The sequence below is a fragment of the Symphalangus syndactylus genome, chromosome 4, assembly GCF_028878055.3.
Source record: "Symphalangus syndactylus isolate Jambi chromosome 4, NHGRI_mSymSyn1-v2.1_pri, whole genome shotgun sequence".
Classification (NCBI taxonomy): domain Eukaryota; kingdom Metazoa; phylum Chordata; class Mammalia; order Primates; family Hylobatidae; genus Symphalangus; species Symphalangus syndactylus.
The window spans coordinates 52339053-52361185 of record NC_072426.2 but is presented as its reverse complement, the minus strand read 5'-3'; the positions used below and the strand labels follow the sequence as shown (position 1 = coordinate 52361185).

General features: G+C 38.0%; 1 protein-coding gene across 7 annotated transcripts in view; it reads left to right on the top strand.

Moving 5' to 3' along the window:
- ADAD1 (adenosine deaminase domain containing 1) overlaps positions 1–22133 on the top strand; it is a 62486-nt gene that overhangs the window by 5780 nt on the left and 34573 nt on the right. For all 7 annotated transcript variants that reach the window (XM_055274672.2, XM_055274670.2, XM_055274668.2 and 4 more), the window contains exons 5-6: positions 8416–8484; positions 11570–11695. In XM_055274672.2, the coding sequence (XP_055130647.1) occupies positions 8416–8484; positions 11570–11695 (195 nt within the window). The remainder of the gene's footprint in view (positions 1–8415; positions 8485–11569; positions 11696–22133) is intronic.

The following is a 22133-nucleotide window of genomic DNA, read 5'->3' as shown; positions in this document are numbered from 1 at the left end:
TCCTTCTTATTCACAACATAAAACTTTTAAAACTAGTTTTTTTCAAAATTTTGAGCTCATCACTGTTTTAAAATTATTTTTCATGTATATCTTCTTTAATATTTTGCACATGGTTTTTTTTATATAGTGTTTTTTGTTTTGTTTTGTTTGAGACAGAGTCTCACTCTGTCACCCAGGCTGGAGTGCAGTGGTGCGATCTCTGCTCACTGCAACCTCCACCTCCTGGGTTCAAGTGATTCTCATTCCTCAGCCTCCCTAGTAGCTGGGATTATAGGTGCCTGCCGCCACACCAGGCTAATTTTTGTATTTTTAGTAGAGATGGGGTTTCACCATGTTGGCCAGGCTGGTCTTGAACTCCTGACTTCAAATGATCCTCCCACCTCGGCCTCCCAAAGTGCTGGGATTATAGGCATGAGCCACTGCACCTGGCCTGATGTGGTTTTTTTTTGTTGTTGTTTTTTCTAAAAAAAAAAAAAAAAAAAAGATACACGTGCAGAACATGCCAGTTTGTTACGTAGGTATACATGTGCCATGGTGGTTTGCTTTACCTGTTAACCTGTCCTCTGTTCCCTCCCTCAACTCCCACCCCCTAAAAGGCCCTGGTGTGTGTTGTTCCCCTCTCTGTGTCCAGGTGTTCTCAATGTTCAGCTCCCACTTATGAGTGAGAACTTCAGTATTTGGTTTTCTATTCCTGTGTTTGCTGAGGATGATGGCTTCTGGCTTCATCCATGTCCCTTCAAAGGACATGATCTCATTCCTTTTTATGGCCGCATAGTATTCCATGGTGTATATGTACCACATTTTCTTCATCCATTCTATCATTGATGGCCATTTAGGTTGGTTCCATGTCTTTGCTATTGTAAATAGTGCTGCAGTAAACATACGTGTGTGTGTGCCTTTATAGTAGAATGATTTATATTCCTTTGGGTATATATCCAGTAATGGTATTGCTGGGTCAAATGGTATTTCTGGTTCTAGATCCTTGAAGAATCACCCTGCTGTCCTCCGCAATGGTTAAACTAATTTACATTCCCACCAACAGTATAAAAGCATTCCTATTTCTCCACAGCCTCACCAGCATCTATTGTTTCCTGACTTTTTAGTAATAGCCATTCTGACTGGCATGAGATGGTATCTCATTGTGGTTTTGATTTGCATTTCTCTGATGATCAGTGATGTTGAGCTTGCTTTTTTCGTATGTTTGTCGGCCGCATAAATGTCTTCTTTTGAGAAGTGTCTGTTCATATCTGTTGCCCACTTTTTGATGGGATTGTTTTTTTCTTGTAAATATGTTTAAGTTCCTTGTAAATTCTGGATATTAGACCTTTGTCAGATGTGTAGATTGCAAAAATTTTCTCCCATTTTGTATGTTGCCTGTTTGATCATAGTTTCTTTTGCTGTGCAGAAGCTCTTCAGTTTAATTAGATCACATTTGTCAATTTTGGCTTTTGTTTCAATCGCTTTTAGCGTTTTTATCATGAAGTCTTTGCCCATGCCTGTGTCCTGAATGGTATTGCCTAGGTTTTCTTCTAGGGTTTTTATGGTTTTGGGTTTTACGTTTAAGTCTTAAATCCATCTTAAGTTAATTTTTGTTTAAGGTGTAAGGAAGGGGTACAGTTTCCATTTTCTGCATATGGCCAGCCAGTTTTCCCAGCACCATTTACTGAATAGGAGATCCTTTCCCTATTGCTTGTTTTTATTCAGTTTGTCGAAGATCAGATGATTGTAGAGGTGTGGAGTTATTTCTGAGGTATCTATTCTGCTCCAATGGTCTACATGTCCATTTTGGTACCAGTACCATGCTGTTTTGGTTACTGTAGTCTTGTAGTATAGTTTGAAGTCAGGTAGCATGATGCCTCCAGCTTTGTTCATTTAGCTTAGGATTGTCTTAGCTATATGGGGTCTTCTTTGATTTCATATGAAATTTAAAATAGTTTTTTCTAATTCTGTGAAGAATATCAATGGTAGTTGTGAAAGTAGCATTGAATCTATAAATTAGATTCTTCTATCCATGAGGATGGAATGTTTTTCCATTTGTTTGTGTCCCCTCTTATTTCCCTGAGCAGTGGTTTGTAGTTCTTGAAGAGGTCCTTCACATTCCTTGTTAGCTGTATTCCTAGGTATTTTATTCTCTTTGTAGTGATTGTGAATGGGAGTTTTCATGCTTTGGCTCTCTGCTTGCCTACTGTTGGTGTAAAGGAACGCTTGTGATTTTTGCATATTGATTTTGTATCCTGAGACTTCGCTGAAGTTGCATATCAATTCAGGAAGTTTTGGAGCTGAAAAGATGGAGTTTTCTAAATACAAAATCATGTCGTCTGCAGAGACAACTTGATTTCCTCTCTTCCTATTTGAATACATTTTATTTCTTTCTCTTCCCTGATTGCCCTGACCAGAACTTCCAAAACTATGTTGAATAGAAGTGGTGAGAGAGGGCATCCTTGTCTTGTGCCAGTTTTCAAAGGGAATGCTTCCAGCCTTTGCCCATTCAATATTATATTGGCTTTGGTTTGTCATAAATAGCTCTTATTATTTTGAGACATGATCCATCAATACCTTATATATTGAGAGGTTTGTTTGTTTGTTTGTTTGCTTTTTGAGACAGAGTCTTGCTCTGTTGCCCAGGCTGGAGTGCAGTGGCATGATCTCGGCTCACTGCAAGCTCTGCCTCCCAGGTTCACGCCATTCTCCTTCCTCAGCCTCCCGAGTAGCTGGGACTACAGGCACCCGCCACCACGCCCAGCTAATTTTTTGGATTTTTAGTAGAAACAGGGTTTCACTGTGTTAGCCAGGATGGTCTTGATTTCCTGACCTCATGATCCGCCCACCTTGGCCTCCCAAAGTGCTGGGATTACTGGTGTGAGCCACCGCGCCCGGCTGAGAGTTTTTAACATGAAAGGATGTTGAATTTTATCAAAGGCCTTTTCTGCATATTTTAAGATAGTCATGTGGTTTTTGTCTTTGGTTCTGTGTATATGATGGATTACATTTATTGATTTGTGTATGTTGAACCAGCCTTGCATTCCAGGGATGAAGCCGATTTGATTGTGGTGAATAAGTTTTTTGATGTGCTGCTGGATTTCATTTGCCAGTATTTCATTGCGGATTTTTCCATTGATGTTCATCAGGTATATTGGCCTGAAGTTTTCCTTTTTTGTTGTGTCTTTTCCTGGTTTTAGTATCAGGATGATGCTGGCTTCATAAAATGAGTTAGGGAGGAGTCCTTCCTTTTCAATTGTTTGGAATAGTTTCAGAAGGAATGGTACCAGCTCCTCTTTGTATTTCTGGTAGAATTCAGCTGTGAATCCATTTGGTCCTGGACTTTTTTTGGTTGGTAGGCTATTAATTGCGGCCTCAATTTCAGAGCTTGTTATTGGTCTGTTCAGGGATTTGACTTCTTCCTCGTTTAGTCTTGGGAGGTTGTATGCATCCAGGAATTTATCTATTTCTTCCAGATTTTCTAGTTTATTTGTGTAGAGGTGTTTGTAGCATTCTCTGATGATAGTTTGTATTTCTGTGGGGTCAGTGGTGATAACCCCATTATCATTTTTTAATTGTGTCTATTTGATTCTTCTCTCTTCTTTATTAGTCTAGCTAGCAGTCTATTTTGTTAATTTGTTTAAAAAAAAAGAGCTCCTGGATTCGATTTTTTTGGAGGGTTATTCATGTCTCTGTTTCCTTCAGTTCTGCTCTGATCTTAGTTATTTCTTCTCTTCTGCTAGCTTTTGGATTAGTTTACTCTTACCTCTGAAGCTCTTTTAATTGATGTTCAGGTGTCAATATCAGATCTTTCTAGCTTTCTGATGTGGGCATTTAGTGCTATAAATTTCCCTCTTCACACTACTTTAGCTGTGTCCCAGAGATTCTGGCACATTGTCTCTTTGTTCTCATTGGTTTCAAAAACTACTTGATTTCTGCCTTAATTTCATTATTTACCTAGGAGTCATTCAGGAACAGTTGTTCAATTTCCAATAAATTGCGTGGTTTTGAGTGAGTTTCTTAATCCTGAGTTCTAATTTTATTGCACTGTAGTCTGAGAGACTGTTTGTTAGGATTTCAGTTCTTTTGCATTTGCTGAGGAGTGTTTTACTTCCAATTACGTGGTCCATTTTGGAATTAAGTGCCATGTGGCACTGAGAAGAATGTATATTCTGTTGACTTGGGGTAGAGAATTCTGTAGATGTCTGCCAGGTCCACTTGATCCAGAGCTGAGTTCAAATCCTGAATATGCTTGTTAATTATCTGTCTCATTGATCTGTCTAATACTGGCAGTGTGGTGTTAAAGTCTCCCACTATTATTGTGTGGGACTTTAAGTCTCTTTGTAGGTTTCTAAGAACTTGTTTTATGAATCTGGGTGCTCCTGTATTGGGTGCATATATATTTAGAATAGTTAGCTCTTCTTGTTGAATTGTTCCCTTTACCATTAGGTAATGCCGTCCTTTGTCTTTTTTGATCTTTGTTGGTTTAAAGTCTGTCTTGTCAGAGACTAGGATTGCAACCTCTGCTTTTTTCGCTTTCCATTTACTTGGTAGATTTTCCTCCATCCCTTTATTTTGAGCCTGTGTGTGTCTTTGCACATAAGATGGATCTCCTGAATACATCACAGCAATGGGTCTTGAATCCTTACCCAGTGTGCCAGTCTGTGTGCTTTAATTGGGGCATTTAGCCCATTGACATTTAAGGTTAGTGTTGTTATGTGTGAATTTGATCCTGTCATCATGATGCTATTTGGTTATTTTGCACACTAGTTGATGCACTAGTTTATCCATAGTGTCATTGGTCTTTATATTTTGGTGTGTTTTTGCAGTGGCTGTTTCCGGTTTTTCATTTCCGTATTTAGTGCTTCTTTCAGGAGTTCTTGCAGGGCACATCTGGTGGTAATGAAATCCCTCAGCATTTGCTGCTCTGGAAAGGATTTTATTTATTCTTCACTTATGAAGCTTAGTTTGGCTGGATGTGAAATTCTGGGTTGATAATTCTTTCCTTTAAGAATGTTGAATATTGGCCCCCAATCTCTTCTGGTTTGTAGAGTTTCTGCTGAGAAGTCCCCTGTTAGTCTGATGAGTTTCCCTTTGCAGGTGACCTGGCCTTTCTCTCTGGCTGCCCTTAACAGTTTTTCCTTCATTTCAGCCTTGGAGAATCTGATGATTATGTGTCTTGGGGTTGATCTTCTTGTGGAGTATCTTAATGATGTTCTCTGTGTTTCCTGAATTTGCATGTTGTCCTGTCTTGCTAGGTTGTGGAAGTTCTCCTGGATAACATCCTGAAGTGTGTTTTCCAGCTTGTTTCCATTTTCCCTGTCTCCTTCTGGTACTGCAGTCAATCATAGGTTTGGTCTTTTTATGAAGTCCCATATTTATTAGAGTCTTTGTTCATTCGTTTTCATTTTTTTGTCTATTCTTGTTTGCGTGTCTTATTTCAGTAAGGTGGTCTTCAAATTCTGATATCCTTTTTTCTGCTTAGTCCATTCAGCTGTTGATGCTTGTATATGCTTCACAAAGTTCTCGTGCTGTGTTTTTCAGCTCCATCAGGTAGTTTATGTTCCTCTCTACACTGGTTATTCTAGTTAGCAATTCCTCTATCCTTTTATCAAGGTTCTTAGCTTGCTTCTTTGCATTGGGTTAGAACATGCTCTTTTAGCTCAGCATAGTTTCTCATTACCCATCTTCTGAATCCTACTTCTGTCAATTTGTCCATGTGATCCTCTGTTCAGTTATGTGCCCTTGATGGAGAGACATTGTGATCATTTGTAGAAGAGGCACTCTGGCCTTTTGGGTTTTCAGTATTTTTTCATTGATTCTTTATCATCTTCGTGAGGTTGTCTAGTTTCAGTCTTTGAGCCTACTGACCCTTGGATAGGGTTTTTGTGGGGAGCCTTTTTGTTCTTGTTGATGCTATTGTTGCTTTCTGCTTGTTTGTTTTTCTTTCAATAGTCAGGTCCCTCTTCTGTAAGGCTGCTGCAGTCTGCTGGGAGTTCACTTCAGGCCCCGTTTATCTGATTCTCTCCCGTGCCTGGAGATGTCACTCAGGGAGGCTGGAGAACAGCAAAGATTGGTGCCTGCTTCTCTCTCTGGGGCCTCTGAGAGGCACCAACCTGATGCCGGTAGGATCACTCCTGTATAAGGTGCCTGACAACCCCTGTTGGAATGTCTCACCCAGTTGGGTGGCACGGGGAGGAGGACCCGCTTAACAAAGCACTTTGGCCTTTGTTGGAGAGGGTGTGCTTTGCTGTGGAGAAACCCACTCCTCTGCACTGCCCAGATTCCTCAGAACTACCAGGAAGAGAGGCTAAGTCTGCTGGTCCGCAGAGACTACAGCCACCCCTCCCACTTAGGGGCTCAGGCCCAGGGAGATCCAAATTCTGTCCCTGAGCCTCTAGCTGGAGTTATTGGAGATCCTCCAGGGAAGCCCCACCCAATGAGGAAGGATGGGTCAGGTTTAAGCTTGAAGAGGCCCTCTGGCCACAGACTGCCACAGCCGGTGTGTTGGGCTGTGGGGACAAGTCTTGGGACTTGTCTTTTTTGTTTAGTTGTTTGTTGTTTGTTTTTTGTTTTTTGTTTTGAGACAGAGTCTCTCTGTCACCCATACTGGAGGGCAATGGCGCAGTCTTAGCTCGCTGCAACCTTTGTCTTCCAGGTTCAAGTGATTCTTATGCCTCAGCCTCCTGAGTAACTGGGACTACAGGTGTGCGCCACTATGCCCAGCTGGTCCTTGTGTTTTTAGTAAAGATAGGGTTTTGCCATGTTGCATAGGCTGGTCTCAGACTCCCAGCCTTAAGTGATCTGCCCAACTCAGCCTCCCAAAGTGCTGGGATTACAAGCGTGAGCCAACATGCCTGGCCTTGTACTTGGTGTTTTAAAATGCAAAACATCTTGTACAGTCTTTCTTTCTTTGTTTACTGAAATTATTTATGCCTAATAAACAGGATTTAATATCTTTAATTTTCATTCCATGGAATTAAATCTATCTGTCTCTGAGTTTTAAAGTTCTGCTTATCTAAAATCCAGAATGTCAACAACTCTGTTACTGGGTTTATAACCAAAAGAAAATAAATTATTCTCTCAAAAAGACACGTGCAATCTTATGTTCATCTCTGCGCTATTCACAACAGCAAAGACATCAAATCAACCCAGGTGCCCATCAGTGGTAGATTGGATAAAGAAAGTGTGGTACATACACAACTGTGGACTACTATGCAGCCATTAAAAAAATAAAGTCATGTCCTTTGCAGCAACATGGATGGAGCTGGAGGCCATAATCCTAAGCAAATAAATGCAGGAATGTGAAACCAAATACCTCAAGTTCTCACTTGTTGTTAATATTAGGAGCTACGCATTAAGCATATATAGCCATAAATATTGGAACAATAGACACTGTGAACTACTAAAGGGTGGAGGGAGGTGGGGGTAAAAGAAAAACTACCTTTGGATACTATGCTCACTATCAGGCGATGGAATCCATACTCTAAACCTCAGCATCATGCAGTATTCCCATTTAACAAACCTACATATGTACCTCCTGTATCTAAAAAGTTGAAAGTTTTTGAAAAAAAATTTATTCTTTATAAATTGTTACTATATGGTATATGGGGGATGTAGTGCTCTAAATAAATAAAACTGGAATTTCTTATCAGATAAAAAAATAAAAAGTCCAGAGTCTATGTATCTAAACCATACTTAGTATTTTTCTTTTACTGATATGAGCTCTAAGGTGACATTGTCACTCTTTGTTCATTTCTGTCTTCCTCAAAATTAATTCCAGAGAAGCAATTCTGTTTGCTTTCTTTGTCTTTATGAATGATTCTTAAGAGAAACTGACTACTTTAATTGGTACCTTAGCTTCTGCAGCCTCTTCCTTAAATTTTCTTGATTTTTTTTTTTTGGTCCCCCAGGTTTAGTGGTTTTTAAACTTTTTTCTGTACTCCCTAACTTTGGAGACCAAATTGGAAAGCAGTTGTAAAGAGTGAGACTAAATTGAGAACTGCGAATGTAGCATTGCCTTAGAAAAATGGCCTGGTAAAATAGTGTTATTTATAAAATGATATATTTTACTCATTAATTTTCAATAGAACATTAATTTAAAATGTTTTTCACAGTATTATAAATAGAAAGTTTTTGTATGTATCTAAAATAGGGTTTCATTTCAGCAGCTTTTCATGATGTTGCATCTATTATAAAGCAAGCAATATTGTACTGTAAGATTAGGAAACTCAGAAATTTGTTTGCATGAACAATTTCAAAATAGGAAAGACATTTATCAGGACTGAGCTAATGAGTATTTGATGGCCCAGAGTTGGCAAAAATACAGAAAAAAATAATTTTTGGATTGCTGTTTTATTACAGAATAAAAGAGAAATACCAGCTCTTTGGAATGTTGAAGTTTCATGTTTCCTTATGTTTTTGTTTTGTTTACAGGTCCTCCTCCTTTCCCTGCAGAACCTGTTGTTTTACCTGAACCAGCATATGTTTCAAAAGTACATTATGGTAGGAAAGTTTTTTGTAATGTTCTTCTTTAGAAGAGTAGCCCAATTAAAAATAGTAACAACATAATTAAAATAAGCATAGGTATGAAAATGTACATTAACACTTTATCATCCAAACCTTTCACACTTCTACAAAAAGGAGAATGAAAGAAATAAGGAATGGAGAGGACAGATTGAAGAAAAGATTTTTTTTTTTTTCCTATAAGGAGATGTTTTATCAATTTCATATATCTTTTTTAGAATTCTTTGCTTTGGTGGGCTTGTCATGAACGAAAACCAATGGCTTTCTGGTACTTGGAGGTCATTTGACACATTCATTTCAAATAATTTGTTTATTTTGTTTTAATGACCATTATTTGTCACTCAAGCCCGAGAAAGCTGCAACTTCAGTTGAAGTTACTAGTTGTGTGACCTAGGACCAGTTACTTCTCTGTGTACCATTTTTACTCATCTATAAGATAGTCATTACAGTAATTATCTTATAGGGTTATCATGAGGATTAAATGAATTCATAAATATAAAATTCTTACATCAGTGCCTAGCACACCATAGATGCTCACTAAATAGTAACTAATATTATTTTATTATAACAATCACATTTCACATTGTATAGTAGTTATTATATACTTTGCCTTTTAGATTATGAATCTCCTGAAAGCTAGACAATTATTCTTTTTTTTCTAATTATTTTATTTTATTTTATTATTATTATACTTTAAGTTTTAGGGTACATGTGCACAATGTGCAGGTTTGTTACGTATGTATACATGTGCCATGTTGGTGTACTGCACCCATTAACTCGTCATTTAGCATTAGGTATATCTCCTAATGCTATCCCTCCCCCCTTCCCCCACCCCACAACAGTCCTCGGAGTGTGATGTTCCCCTTCCTGTGTCCATGTGTTCTCACTGTTCAATTCCCACCTATGAGTGAGAACAAGCGGTGTTTGGTTTTTTGTCCCTGCGATAGTTTGCTGAGAATGATGATTTCCAATTTCATCCATGTCCCTACAAAGGACATGAACTCATCCTTTTTTATGGCTGCATAGTATTCCATGGTGTATATGTGCCACATTTTCTTAATCAAGTCTATTGTTGTTGGACATTTGGGTTGATTCCAAGTCTTTGCTATTGTGAATAGTGCCGCAATAAACATACGTGTGCATGTTAGACAATTATTCTTAATTTTTACTTTTACTACCGAGTGGGCACACTTCAGACTTTAACGTTTAGAGTATTTGTAAGAGGAAAAAGAAAAGGAACCTTTATTTTCCATTTTCCAGGCCTGCAGGTTAGGATTTGAAAAGTTCTATGCCTATTCAGCATCCATTGTCTTTCTAAGACAGGAAAAAGGCCCTGCACATTTGTGTGATTGTGTGAAGTAAAAGGACCAGACCAGGGAAAATAGGCCCATTCAAAAGACAAAATCCACCAATAGTTAGATATAGTGTGTGGCCTAACAGTTGTAAGAATTGATGAAGAGAGGGCAATGAGGGATCAGTCCTACAGCAGTGATCTCTTAATACGGGAAGAGGTTTTTATCTTTCCTTTCAGCTTCTGTGGACATTTTTAATGAATAAGGGGATAGAATCCTAAGTCAAGGATGGCAAATAATATAGATTGCTATTACTTCAGGAAAACAGGTGATAATCTGTGAGAAAGAATATGTAGTTTTTAAAAATACCAGGTTTGGTAGGCTCAGGTCAGGAGACATATCTGTCATAAAAGGGAAAGCAAATTCTTTAAATTTATGGGTAAAAAGAAGTTTTGGATGTTATAACTTTTGAAGAAGAAAGACTTGAGACCCACAAACTGTTGGGCCAGTTACAGAGGTAGTCACTATTTCCCAGCCTGTGTGGTTTGCTATATATATGTGCGTGTGTATTTATTTATTTATTTGAGATGGAGTTTTGCTCTTGTCACCCAGGCTGGAGTGCAGTGGCACAATCTCAGCTCACTGCAACCTCTGCCTCCCAGGTTCAAGCGATTCTCCTGCCTCAGGCTCCCAAGTAGCTGGGATTACAGGCACCCACCACCACACCTGGCTAATTTTTGCATTTTTAGTAGAGACAGGGCTTCACCATGTAGACCAGACTGGTCCCAAACTCCTGACCTCAAGCGATCTGCCTCCCAAAGTACTGGGATTACAGGCGTAAGCCACCGCGCCCAGCCTACTTTGCTGTATGTTTCTAACTGGACCATATCCTCATTAAAAATAATGAGGCCAGGCGTGGTAGCTCACGCCTATAATCCCAGCACTTTGTGAGGCCAAGGCGGGTGGATCATGAGGTCAAGAGTTCAAGACCAGCCTGGCCAATATGGTGAAACCCTGTCTCTACTAAAAATACAAAAATTAGCCGGGCGTGGTGGCACACGCTTGTAGTCCCAACTACTCGGGAGGCTGAGGCACAAGAATCGCTTGATTCTTCGAACCCGGGAGGCCGAGATCATGCCACTGCACTTCGGTCTGGGTGACAGAGCAAGGCTCCATCTCAAAAAAAAAAAAATAATAAAGATCCATAGATAATTTTTGATGTATATTCTTGGTTATAAACTGTCCTATGGTAATCCTAGGTTACTTAGAACTATCTTCCTCCTCTTTCAAAATTTCTGTCTTTTTTAGTGAGAACATGGAACTATATCAAGAATCTAAATGCTTAGTGGTTTGTAGCAGTTCTCAATGGGACAAATAATAAGAGAATGTATTTTGATTGTCACAATGATTAGGGCATTCAGTGGGGTGCTGGTCATCTTGCAAAGTGTGGCACAGTCCTGTATAACAAAGAATTGTCTTGTGTCCTGTATGACTTTTGAATATATCATCAGACAGACTCTACAGATATAAATCAGTAGTCTGCTAGTATGCAATACCGACACATCCTTTTATAAGTTATCCAAAAAGCTCAATAACTCGTATTCTTTTAGAATTGAAAATTTTGAAATCTCAGTCATGACCTAAATTATGAATTTGCTTACAGATGTCTATATATTATTAAATAATTTGATTGTAAGGTTATAATAAGAATAATAAGACAGCTCTAGGAGGAGCACTATGTTCTTGAAATTTATGTTTTGATTTTTTTCTAGAAGGGAGACATATTCAATATGCAAAGATTTCACAGATCGTTAAAGAAACATTTAATCAACTAATTTCTAATCGCTCAGAATACCTGAAATATGGCAGTTCATTGGCTGCTTTTATAATTGAAAGAGGTAAGTACACATATTTGGGAAAAACTAATATTGTAATAATCTAATAGTAATATTTTAGTTAACTATCTTTGCCACTGTACACAGTGGTGTTGCATTGATTTGAAGTGACTTTTTCTAGTAAGTGTGGGTCATTAAACACAAAGCTTCTCCAAGGTAGAGATAAAGCACACTGACCAGGACCCAACAGAGAACTGCAAAACAGTGAAAGTCTTTACATTTTAAACCTTAGCCCTGCTGGCATCACTACCCTTCTGAAATCTAGTCCTCAGTAACATTAATAATAGCGTCTTTTCTTGATTTTCAAGTAAGAAAAGATTGAAATATGGAATCTTATTCTTGTGGACGTATAATGTTGTGATTCTAACTATGTTTTTATCTTTTGTTAACACTTTAATGTTCTGAGTTCATCATTAATTGAAACCATTTGAGTCTTACATTCATCTGTGAATTAGATATTATAAATTACATAGAAACAGTTTGAGATTTGATTCCTATTCTTAAGGAGTTGTTAGGATCTAAGTAGGCAGAGTAGATATATATACTAGTTGAAAGTCTAAGATGATAAAAGTTAAAACTTGTTTTCCATGATGCAAAAAGTGTGTGAGAATTCATAGATAGGGAAGAAAAGATAGGGTTTAAAATCTTTTGGAACAGGCATGACTTAAGCTGTAACTTTAAGGGTTGATAAAATTTGGATAAATAGAAGAAAGGAAGACATTTTTGCAGAGAGAAAGGAATGAGGGAAGCAGCAGTGAGAAAACTACAGGACAATGAGTAAATTTGTTGCTAGTACAGATTAGCCTGTATACAGGAGTAATACAAAATGCAGTTAGATTGATAAAATAGTGCCAGATTATGGAGTGGTTTAAAAACAGGTCAAAAGTTAAATTTAATAAGATCAGTTAAATCTGTAATTTCAAACAGTGATAGACTGTGGGCTGTAATTGTTGGGAGCATTAATCAGACTCAGTTCTGCTATTTAAATTACTTTGGGCAAATTATATACTTAACATCTCTATGCTTTAATTTTTTCTCATTTCTTAAAAGTAGAGATAATAGAAACAATAACAACCCAACTTCATGGAGTTGTTAGGATTAGATATAATAATGTCAATATTAGTAATGGGATTTAGTAAAAGCCTAATTTCATTTGTAATGATTAAGATAAATGAATATTTAAATAATAATTGACAAATAATTTTTTAAAAGATTGCAGGGGTTGAACCTGAATTATGGAATCACAATTTATGTGGTTGTGATGGAGTGCCTACATTAGAGTTGAGATGGACATAAATGGGAAGGGAAAAATACATCTTTTAAAAAAATTTATTTGATAAGGTGAAAGTGACAATAAGTGTTAGATGAAGTGACATGAATAAAAAGTAATACCAACATTTAAAGTTGACATAGGATAATCATGTTTCCTCATCCATAGGGAATCTAGAAGCTAGTGTGAAGCTGATTGAAGAAGAGCATGGATAAGAATAATAAATGTACTTTTAGATAATATGAGTACGAATATAAGCAGGAAAAGCCTGAGTGCAATCAGATGAACATTCCTGGAGTAACTCACACAATCAGTACATATTTAAGATGTATTATTAGAAACTTGGCCTCATCAGTTTTAAAAAAATTTCAGTAGTTTTGGGGGAACGGGTGGTGTTTGGTTACAGGGATAAGTTCTTTAGTGGCGATTTCTGAGATTTTGGTGTACCCATGACCCAAGCAGTCTATGCTGTACCCAATGTGTAGCCTTTTATCCCTCATCCCCCCTACTACCCTTCCCCCAGCGCCCCAGAGTCCATTATATCATTCTTATGCTTTCGTGTCTTCCTGGCTTAGCTCCCACTTGTAAGTGAGAACATACAATGTTTGATTTTCCATTCCTCGTTACTTCCCTTAGAATAATGGTCTCCAACTCAATCCAGGCTGAGTAGTATTCCAAGGGTGTGTGTGTGTGTGTGTGTGTGTGTGTGTGTATGCCACAATTTCTTTATCCACTCATGATCGATGGGCATTTGGGCTGGTTCCATATTTTTGCAGTTGCAAATTGTGCTGCTCTAAACGTGTGTGCAAGTGTCTTTTTAATATAATGACTTTTTTTCCTCTGGGTAGATACCCAGTAGTAGGATTGCTGGATCAAATGATAATTCTACCTTTAGTTCTTTAAAGAGTCTCCATACTGTTTTCCATAGAAATTGTACTAGTTTACATTCCCACCAGCATTGTAAAAGTATTCCCTTTACACCACATGCACGTCAACATCCATTATTATTTTAATTTTTAAATTATAGCCAATCTTGCAGGAGTAAGGTGGTATTGCATTGTGGTTTTGATTTGCATTTCCCTAATAATTAGTGATGTTGAGCATTTTTTCATATATTTTTGGCCATGTTATATCTTCTTTTGAGAATTGTCTATTCATGTCCTTAGCCCATTTTTTTGATGGGATTATTTGTTTTTTTCTTGCTGATTTGAGTTCCTTATAGACTCTGGATATTAGTCCTTTGTCAGATGCATAGTTTGCAAAGATTTTCTCCCACTCTGTGGGTTGTCTGATTACTCTGCTGATTATTTCTTTTGCTGTCAGAAATGTTTTAGTTTAAGCCTCATCTATTTATCTTTGTTTTTGTTGCATTTGCTTTTTGGGTTCTTGGTCATGAACTCTTTGCCTAAGCCAAAATGTAGAAGAGTTTTTCCAGTGTTATCTTCTAGAATTTTTGTGGCTTAATGTCTTAGATTTAAGTCTTTGATCCGTCTTTTTTTTTTTTTTTTTTTGAGACGGAGTCTCGCTCTGTCGCCTAGGCTGGAGTGCAGTGGCTGATCCATCTTGAGTTGATTTTTGTATAAGATGAGAGATGAGAGACCCAGTTTTATTGTTCTACATGTGGCTTGCCAGTTATCCCGGCATCATTTGTTGAATAGGATGTCCTTTCCCCACTTTATGTATTTATTTGCTGTGTCGAAGGCCAGTTGACTGTAAGTATTTTGTTTTATTTCTGGGTTCTCCATCCTGTTCCATTATTCTGCGTGCCTAGTTGTATACCAATACCAATACCATGTTGTTTTGGTAACTATAGCCTTGTAGTATATAGTTTGAAGTCTGGTAATGTGATGCCTCCAGATTTGTTCTTTTTGATTAGTCTTACTTAGGCTATGCAGGTTGTTTTTTGGTTCTATGTGAATTTTAGGATTTTTTTCTAGTTCTGTGAAGAACAGTGATGGTATTTCTATGGGAATTGCATTGAATCTGTAGATTGCTTTTGGCAGTATGGTGATTTTCACAATACTGATTCTACCCATCCTTGAGCATGGTAGGTGTTTCCATTTGTTTCTGTCATCTGTGATTTCTTTCAGCAGTGTATTGTAGTTTCCCTTGTAGAGATCTTTCATCTCCTTGGTTAGGTATATTCCTGATTTTTTTTTTTTTTAGCTGTTGTAAAGGGGGTTTAGTTCTTGATTTTATTCTCAGCTTGGTCACTGTTGGTGTATAGCAGAGATACTGATTTTTGTACATTGATTTTGTATCGTAGAACTTTGCTGAATTCATTTATTAGATCTGGGAGGTTTTTGGATGAATCTAGGGTTTTCTAGGTATACTATCATATCATCAGTGAACAGTGACAGTTTGACTCCCTCTTTACTGATTTGGACGTTCTTTATTTCTGTCTTTTGTCAGGTTGCTCTGGCTAGGACTTCCAGTACTGTGTTGAATAGAAATGATGAAAGCAGGCATCCTTGTCTTGTTCCAGTTCTTTCTCAGGGGGAATACTATGAACATTTCCCTGTTCAGTATAATATTGGCTGTGTGTTAATCACAGATGGCTTTTATTACCTTAAGGTATGTCCCTCCTATGCCAGTTTTGCTGAGGGTTTTAATCTTAAGGTGATGCTGGATTTTGTCAAATGTTTTTTCTGTATCTATTGAGATGATCACATAATTTTTGTTTTTAATTCTGTTTATGTGGTGTATCACATTTATCACCTTGCATATGTTAAACCATCCCTTCATCCCTGGTATGAAACCCACTTGATCATGGTGTATTATCTTTTTATGCTCTTGGATTCAGCTAGTATTTTTGTTGAAGATTTTTGCATCTATGTTCATCAGGGATATTGGTCTTTAGTTTTCTTTTTATTTAATGTCTTTCACTGGTTTTGGTATTAGGGTGATACTGGCTTCATAGAATGTTTTAGGGAGCATTCCCTCTTTCTCCATCTTTTGGAATAGTTTCAGTAAGATTGGTACCAATTCTTCTTTGAATGTCTGATAGAATTCAGCTGTGAATCTGTCTGGTTGCGAACTTTTTTGTTGACATTTTTTAAATTATGGTTTCACTCTCACTGCTTGTTATTGGTTTGTTCAGAGTTTCTATTTCTTCCTGGCTTAATCTAGGAGGGTTGTCTGTTTCCAGGAATTTATCCATCTCTTCTAGATTTTCTAGTTTGTCCATGTGAAAGTATTCATAGTAACCTTGAATGATCTTTTGTATTTCTGTGTCATCACTTATCTCCTGTCTTGTTTCTAGCTGAGCTTATTTGAATCTTGTCTCTTCTTTTCTTGGTTAATCTCACTACTGGTCTATCAGTTTTGTTTGTCTTTTCAAAGAACCAGCTTTTCGTTTCATTTATCTTTTGTTTTTGGTATTTTTTGTTTCAATTTTGTTTATTTCTGCTCTGATCTTTATTATATCTTTTCTTCTGCTGCGTTTGGGTTTGGTTTGTTCTTGCTTCTCTAGTTCCTTGAGGTGTCACTTTAGATTAGTCTGTTTGTGCCCTTTCAGACTTTTGATACAGGCATTTAATGCTATGAACTTCCCTCTTAGCACCACTTTTGCTGTATCCCAGAGGTTTTGATAGATTGTGTCACAATTATTGTTCAGTTCAAATAATTTTTTAATTTCCATATTGATTTCATTGTTGATACAAAGATCATTCAAGAGCACATTATTTAATTTCCATATACTTCTATAGCTTTGAGCGTTCCTTTTGGAGTTAATTTTCAAATTTATTCCACTGTAGTCTGAGAGAGTACTTGATATAATTTCAGTTTTCTTAAATTTACTGAGACTTGTTTTGTAACCTGTCATATGGTCTATCTGGTAGAATATTCCATGTGCTAATGAATAAAATGTATATTCTGCAGTTGTTGGGTAGAATGTTCTGTAAATATCTGCTAAGTTCATTTGTTGTAGGGTATAGTTTAAGTCCATTGTTTCTTTGTTGACTTTCTCTCTTGATGACCTGTGTAGTGTTGTTAGTGGAGTATTAAAGTCCCCCACTATTACTGTGTTGCTGTCTTATCTTTTTTCTTAGGTGGTAGTAGTTATTTTATAAATTTGTGAGCTCCAGTGTTAAGTGCATATATATTTAGGATTATGATATTTTCCTGTTGGACTAATCCTTTTATCATTATATGATGTCCCTCTGTGTCTTTTTAAACTGCTGCTGCTTTAAAGTTTGTTTTATCTGATATAAGAATAGCTACTCCTGCTTACTTTTGGTTTCCATTTGCATGGAGTATCTTTTTCCACCTCTTTACCTTATGTGAGTCCTTATGTGTTAGGCGAGTCTCTTGAATACAGCAGAAATTTGGTTGGTGAGTTCTTATCCATTCTGCAATTCCATATCTTTTAAGTGGAGCATTTAGGCCATTTACATACAACGTTAGTCTTGAGATATGGGGTACTGTTCTATTCATCATACTAGTTGTTGCCTGAATACCTTCGGTGTTTTTTTTAATTGTGTTATTGTTTTATAGGCCCTGTGAAATTTATGCTTTTATGAGCTTCTATTTTGGTGTATTCTGACGTTTTGTTTCAAGATTCATAAGTCCTTTTAGCATTTATTTAATACTGGCTTCACAGTGGTGAATTCTCTTAGCATTTGTTTGTCTGAAAAAGACTTTATCTTTCCTTCATTCATGAAGCTCAGTTTTGCTGGATACAATATTCTTGGCTGATAATTATTGTTTAAGGAGTCTAAAGGTAAGACCCCAATCCCTTCTGACTTGTAGGGTTTCTGCTGAGAAATCTACTGTTAATCTGATAGGTTTTCCTTTATAGGTTACCTGATGCTTTTTTCTCATGCTCTTAAGATTCTTTCCTTCATCTTGACTTTAGATAGCCTGATGACTTTGTACCTGGGTGATGATCTTTTTGTGATGAATTTCCCAGGTGTTCTTTGAGCTGCTTATGTTTGGATGTCTACATCTCTAGCAAGGCCAGTGAAGTTTTCCTAAATTTTTCCCTCAAATACGTTTTCCAAACTTTTAGATTTCTCTTCTTCCTCAAGAACACCATAGTTATTATATTTAGTCATTTAACATAATCCCAAATTTCTTGGAGGCTTTGTTCATTTTTTTGTATTCTATTTTCTTTGTCTTTGTCAGATTGGATTAATTAAAAGCCTTGTCTTTGAGCTCTGAAGTTATTTCTTCTACTTGTTCTAGTCTATTGCTGAAACTTTCCAGTGCATTTTGTATTTCTCTATTTCTCTAAGTATGTCTTTTCCAGAAGTTGTGATTTTATTTTCGTTATGATAGCTTTTTCTCTGGAGACTTTTTCATCCATACCCTATATATGTTTTTAATTTCTTTAATTTGGTTTTCACCTTTCTCTGGTACCTCCTTGAGGAGCTTAATAATCTTCTGAATTCTTTATCTGGCAGTTCAGAGATTTATTCTTGGTTTGGATGCATTGCTGGAGAGCTAGTGTGATCTTTTAGGGGTGTTATAGAATCTTGTTTTGTGATATTACCAGATTTACTTTTCTGGTTCCTTCTCATTTGGGGAGACTGTTTCAGTGGAAATATCTGGAACTCAAGGTCTGCTCTTCACATTCTTTTTTTCCACGGGGTGAGCCCTTGGTGTGGTGCTCTCCCCCTTCCCCTAAGGATGGATTTTCCTGAGAGCCAGACTGCAGTGATTATTATTGCCCTTCTGGGTGTAGCCATCCAGCAGGGTTACCGGGCTGCAGGCTGGTGCTGGAGAATGTCTGCGAAGAGTCCTGTGATGTGATCCATCTTCAGGTCTCCCAGCCATGAATACCAGAACCTGCTCTGGTAGAGATGGCAGGGTAGTGAAGTGGACTCTGGGGAATCCTTGGTTATAGTTTTGTTTAGTGTGCTGGTTTTCTCAAATGCTGGTTATGCTAGCAGTGAAGTTGTCACATGGACAGACTCAGGACCTCTGGTTAGCCAGGATGTTGCAGGTAGTGAAATTAGCTGTTGTTTTCTCCTTCTTTGGAGCAGGGTGGTTCTGTTATGAGTTGCTGTAATGGCTTGAGTTGATTGGCCTCCAGTCAGGAGGTGGCACTTTTAAGAGGGCAGCAGCTGCCATAGGAGAATGGGGGGATCTAAGCTTGCCCTACCTTAGCCAGGATAAGTATTCAGGTTTATCTGGCAGTGGATGGGGCTGTAGAGCTCCCAAGAGTGCCTTTTGTCTTCGGCTACCAGCGTAGGTAGAGAAAAACCATGAGGCAGAAGCAGAGTTAGGTGGGTCTGAGCTCAGACTCTTCTTGTGCTGTGGCCACTGTGGGGAATGGCAGGATGCTTCTCAGTCCAATGGAGTTATGTTTTAGGGGGATTATGGCTGCCTCTGCCCTGTCATACATGTCACCAGGGAAGTTGGGGAAAGCCAGCACTGACAGGCCTCACCCAGCCCCCACACAGCCAACAAGGCCAGTCTCACTCCTGCAGTGCCCCACCAACAGAGCCCAGTTTATATTCAGGCTGCAGCAGGCAGCGCTGAGATCTTGCACGAGGAGGCTATAATCCTCCCCACTGAGAAAGCAAGCAGGGCTTTCAGGCCTGGAGCCTGTCATAGGGTGTGGCTTCTGCACTTCTATCTGCACTTCCCATTCACCCCCATGGATTCTGCTCAGAAAAATTTGTGCGTGGTCAAAATTATGACAGACTTCAGCTAGAAGCTTCCTTTAACCTGTAGCCCCTTCCCAGTCCCACTGGCTGCCTTACCCAAGGACCCCTTGAGATAAAGCCAGGGATGACTTCCATGGGCTGGGGACTGGGATCTCCTACAGGGCTCTTCCCACTGTTTGTCTTCTATTTTGCTTGGCTTCCTAAATTTATTTCATCTCTAGGGAAAGTTCAGTCCTTCTCCTGTGATCTGGATTTTTAGGTTCCCCAGTAGGGATGTGTGTTCAGAGGTAGACTTTTCCCCACCTCCCACTTTGGGAACTCAGTTTTTCAGCCTTCTCACAGAGTTTGCAATGGCAAGCTACTTCTTTCAAAGGGTCTGTGAATTCCTTTCGTTTTCCTGGTATGTTCCTGCAGTGGTTTTTGGAGTAAAAGTTCATGATGTGAGTCTCCACACACTATTCTGTTCATCCAAGTGGAAGCTGCATGCTAACCCTGTGTCCTATCTGCCGTTTTCCCCCATCAAAAATCACCTTATCATTTTTAATTGGGTCTATAAGAAGCTGTCAAATCTAAATGTCCTTCCCTCCCCTGCCACCAAATCTATATACTTTCCTGCACTTGTATGCATCTTCTCTACTGTGACAGTAGAGGAAGCATCACTCCTCATATAGGCTAATTCTTCTACTTAAATTCTGATTCCATTCCTTCTCACATCTTGATAAATTCTTTCTTTCAGTTAACTCTTCTTTTTCTGGCAATAACAAACAAGTGTCTCCCTGAAGCATTGCAAGTTGAGTTACAGAGCTGAGAAAGAAGCTGAGTTCTTTGCTACAGTATTACCCTTTACAACTCAGAGCTTATTATCACCATTCCAGAACTTATGCTGACACTATATAATTCTATTTAAGGGAAGGTTTACAGACCTGGTTATTGAGTCAGATTCAGCATTCATAGCGTGACATCCGTATCCTAGGAATGAAAGCAGAGTCTGTGCCCAGGTGTCCATGAATAATATATCTTTGCTTTCATCTCTTCAGTATTCTGGAAAGCCTGGCTTCCCAAATTTCCATCCTAAAAATAAAACAAAGAAACCCTCCTTTAAACCCATGACACCTTTTTACTTAACCCTGTCATTATTTATTTGACTTTGTAGCCAGACTTCATCAAGAAGCTCCTGACAGCCACTGTGTCTACTGTTTACTTCAACTTAGTTTTTTCTTTTTCTCCACTACTTCTTGGAAATCAGCCTTGCCAAGGTACCCACTGCCTGCATGTTGCACAATCCAGTGGATTTTGTTACCTATTTACTTGACTTTCCAGAAACATTTAACATAGTTTACCACTCCTTGTTTTTTCTACCACAATACCCTCCTGGTCTACCTGCTGTCCACCCTACCACCTACAGTATTGACAACAAATTTCAAATATACAATACATTATTATTAACTGTAGTCTCCATGCTCTACATTAGGTCTCCAGAAGTTATTAGTTTCACAACTCCAAGTTTGTACCCTTTGATTAATGTGTCTCCATTTCCCCTTCTTTCTAACTGCTAGTAACCACCATTCTACTCTGTTTTTATGAGTTCAACCTTTTTAGATTCCACATATGAGTGAGATTATGCAGTGTTTGTCTTTCTGTGTCTGGCTTACTTCACTTAACATAATGTCTTCCAGGTTCATTCATATTGTTGAAAATGGCAGAATTTTCTTCTTTTTGGGGGGGCTGAAAAATATTCCATTTATATATGTCGTAGTTTCTTTATCTGTTCCTTTATTGGGACATTTAGGTTGTTTCTGTATCTTGGCTATTGTGAATAATGCTACAGTGAACGTGGGAGTGTAGATACCTCTTCGGATATTAATTTCACTTCCTTTGGATATATACACAGAAGTGGGATTGCTGGATTATATGGCAAGTTATAGTTTATTTTGTTGCGGAATCTCCATAGTTTTCCACAATGCCTATAAAAATTTACATTTCTGCCAACAACGTATAAGGGTTTTTATCTACATCCTCACGAAAACTTACATTTTGACTTTTTGATAATAGACATCCTAACAGGAGTGAGGATATCTCATTGTGATTTTGACTTGCATTTCTCTGGTGATTAGTGATGTTGAGCACCTTGTCATATACCTGTTTGTGTGTCTTCTATAAAAGAAAATGTCTTTTCAGGTTCTGTTTCCATTTTTAAATCAAGTTAGTTGCTTCTTACTATTGAGTTGTGGGAGTTACATATATACTTTGAGTATTAACGCTTTATTGGAGATATGGTTTGCAAATATTTTCATCTGTTCCGTAAGTTGTCTTTTTATTTTGTCGATTATTTTGTTTGCTTTGTAGGAGGGAAATGTAACCCAAGATGGTTTTTACTTCGGTAGCTTCCCCATAGCTCTTTGGTAAAAATCCATAAACTTCTCAGCATAGTATACTATATAACACCTCTTTCTCCAACTTCATCTTACACCATTCCCTTCACCCCACTTACTAGATTAGCTATACTTCTCTCTTTGCCCAGGAGAGAAATAGTCTTCTGTCTTTGCCCAGGGCGGTGTGC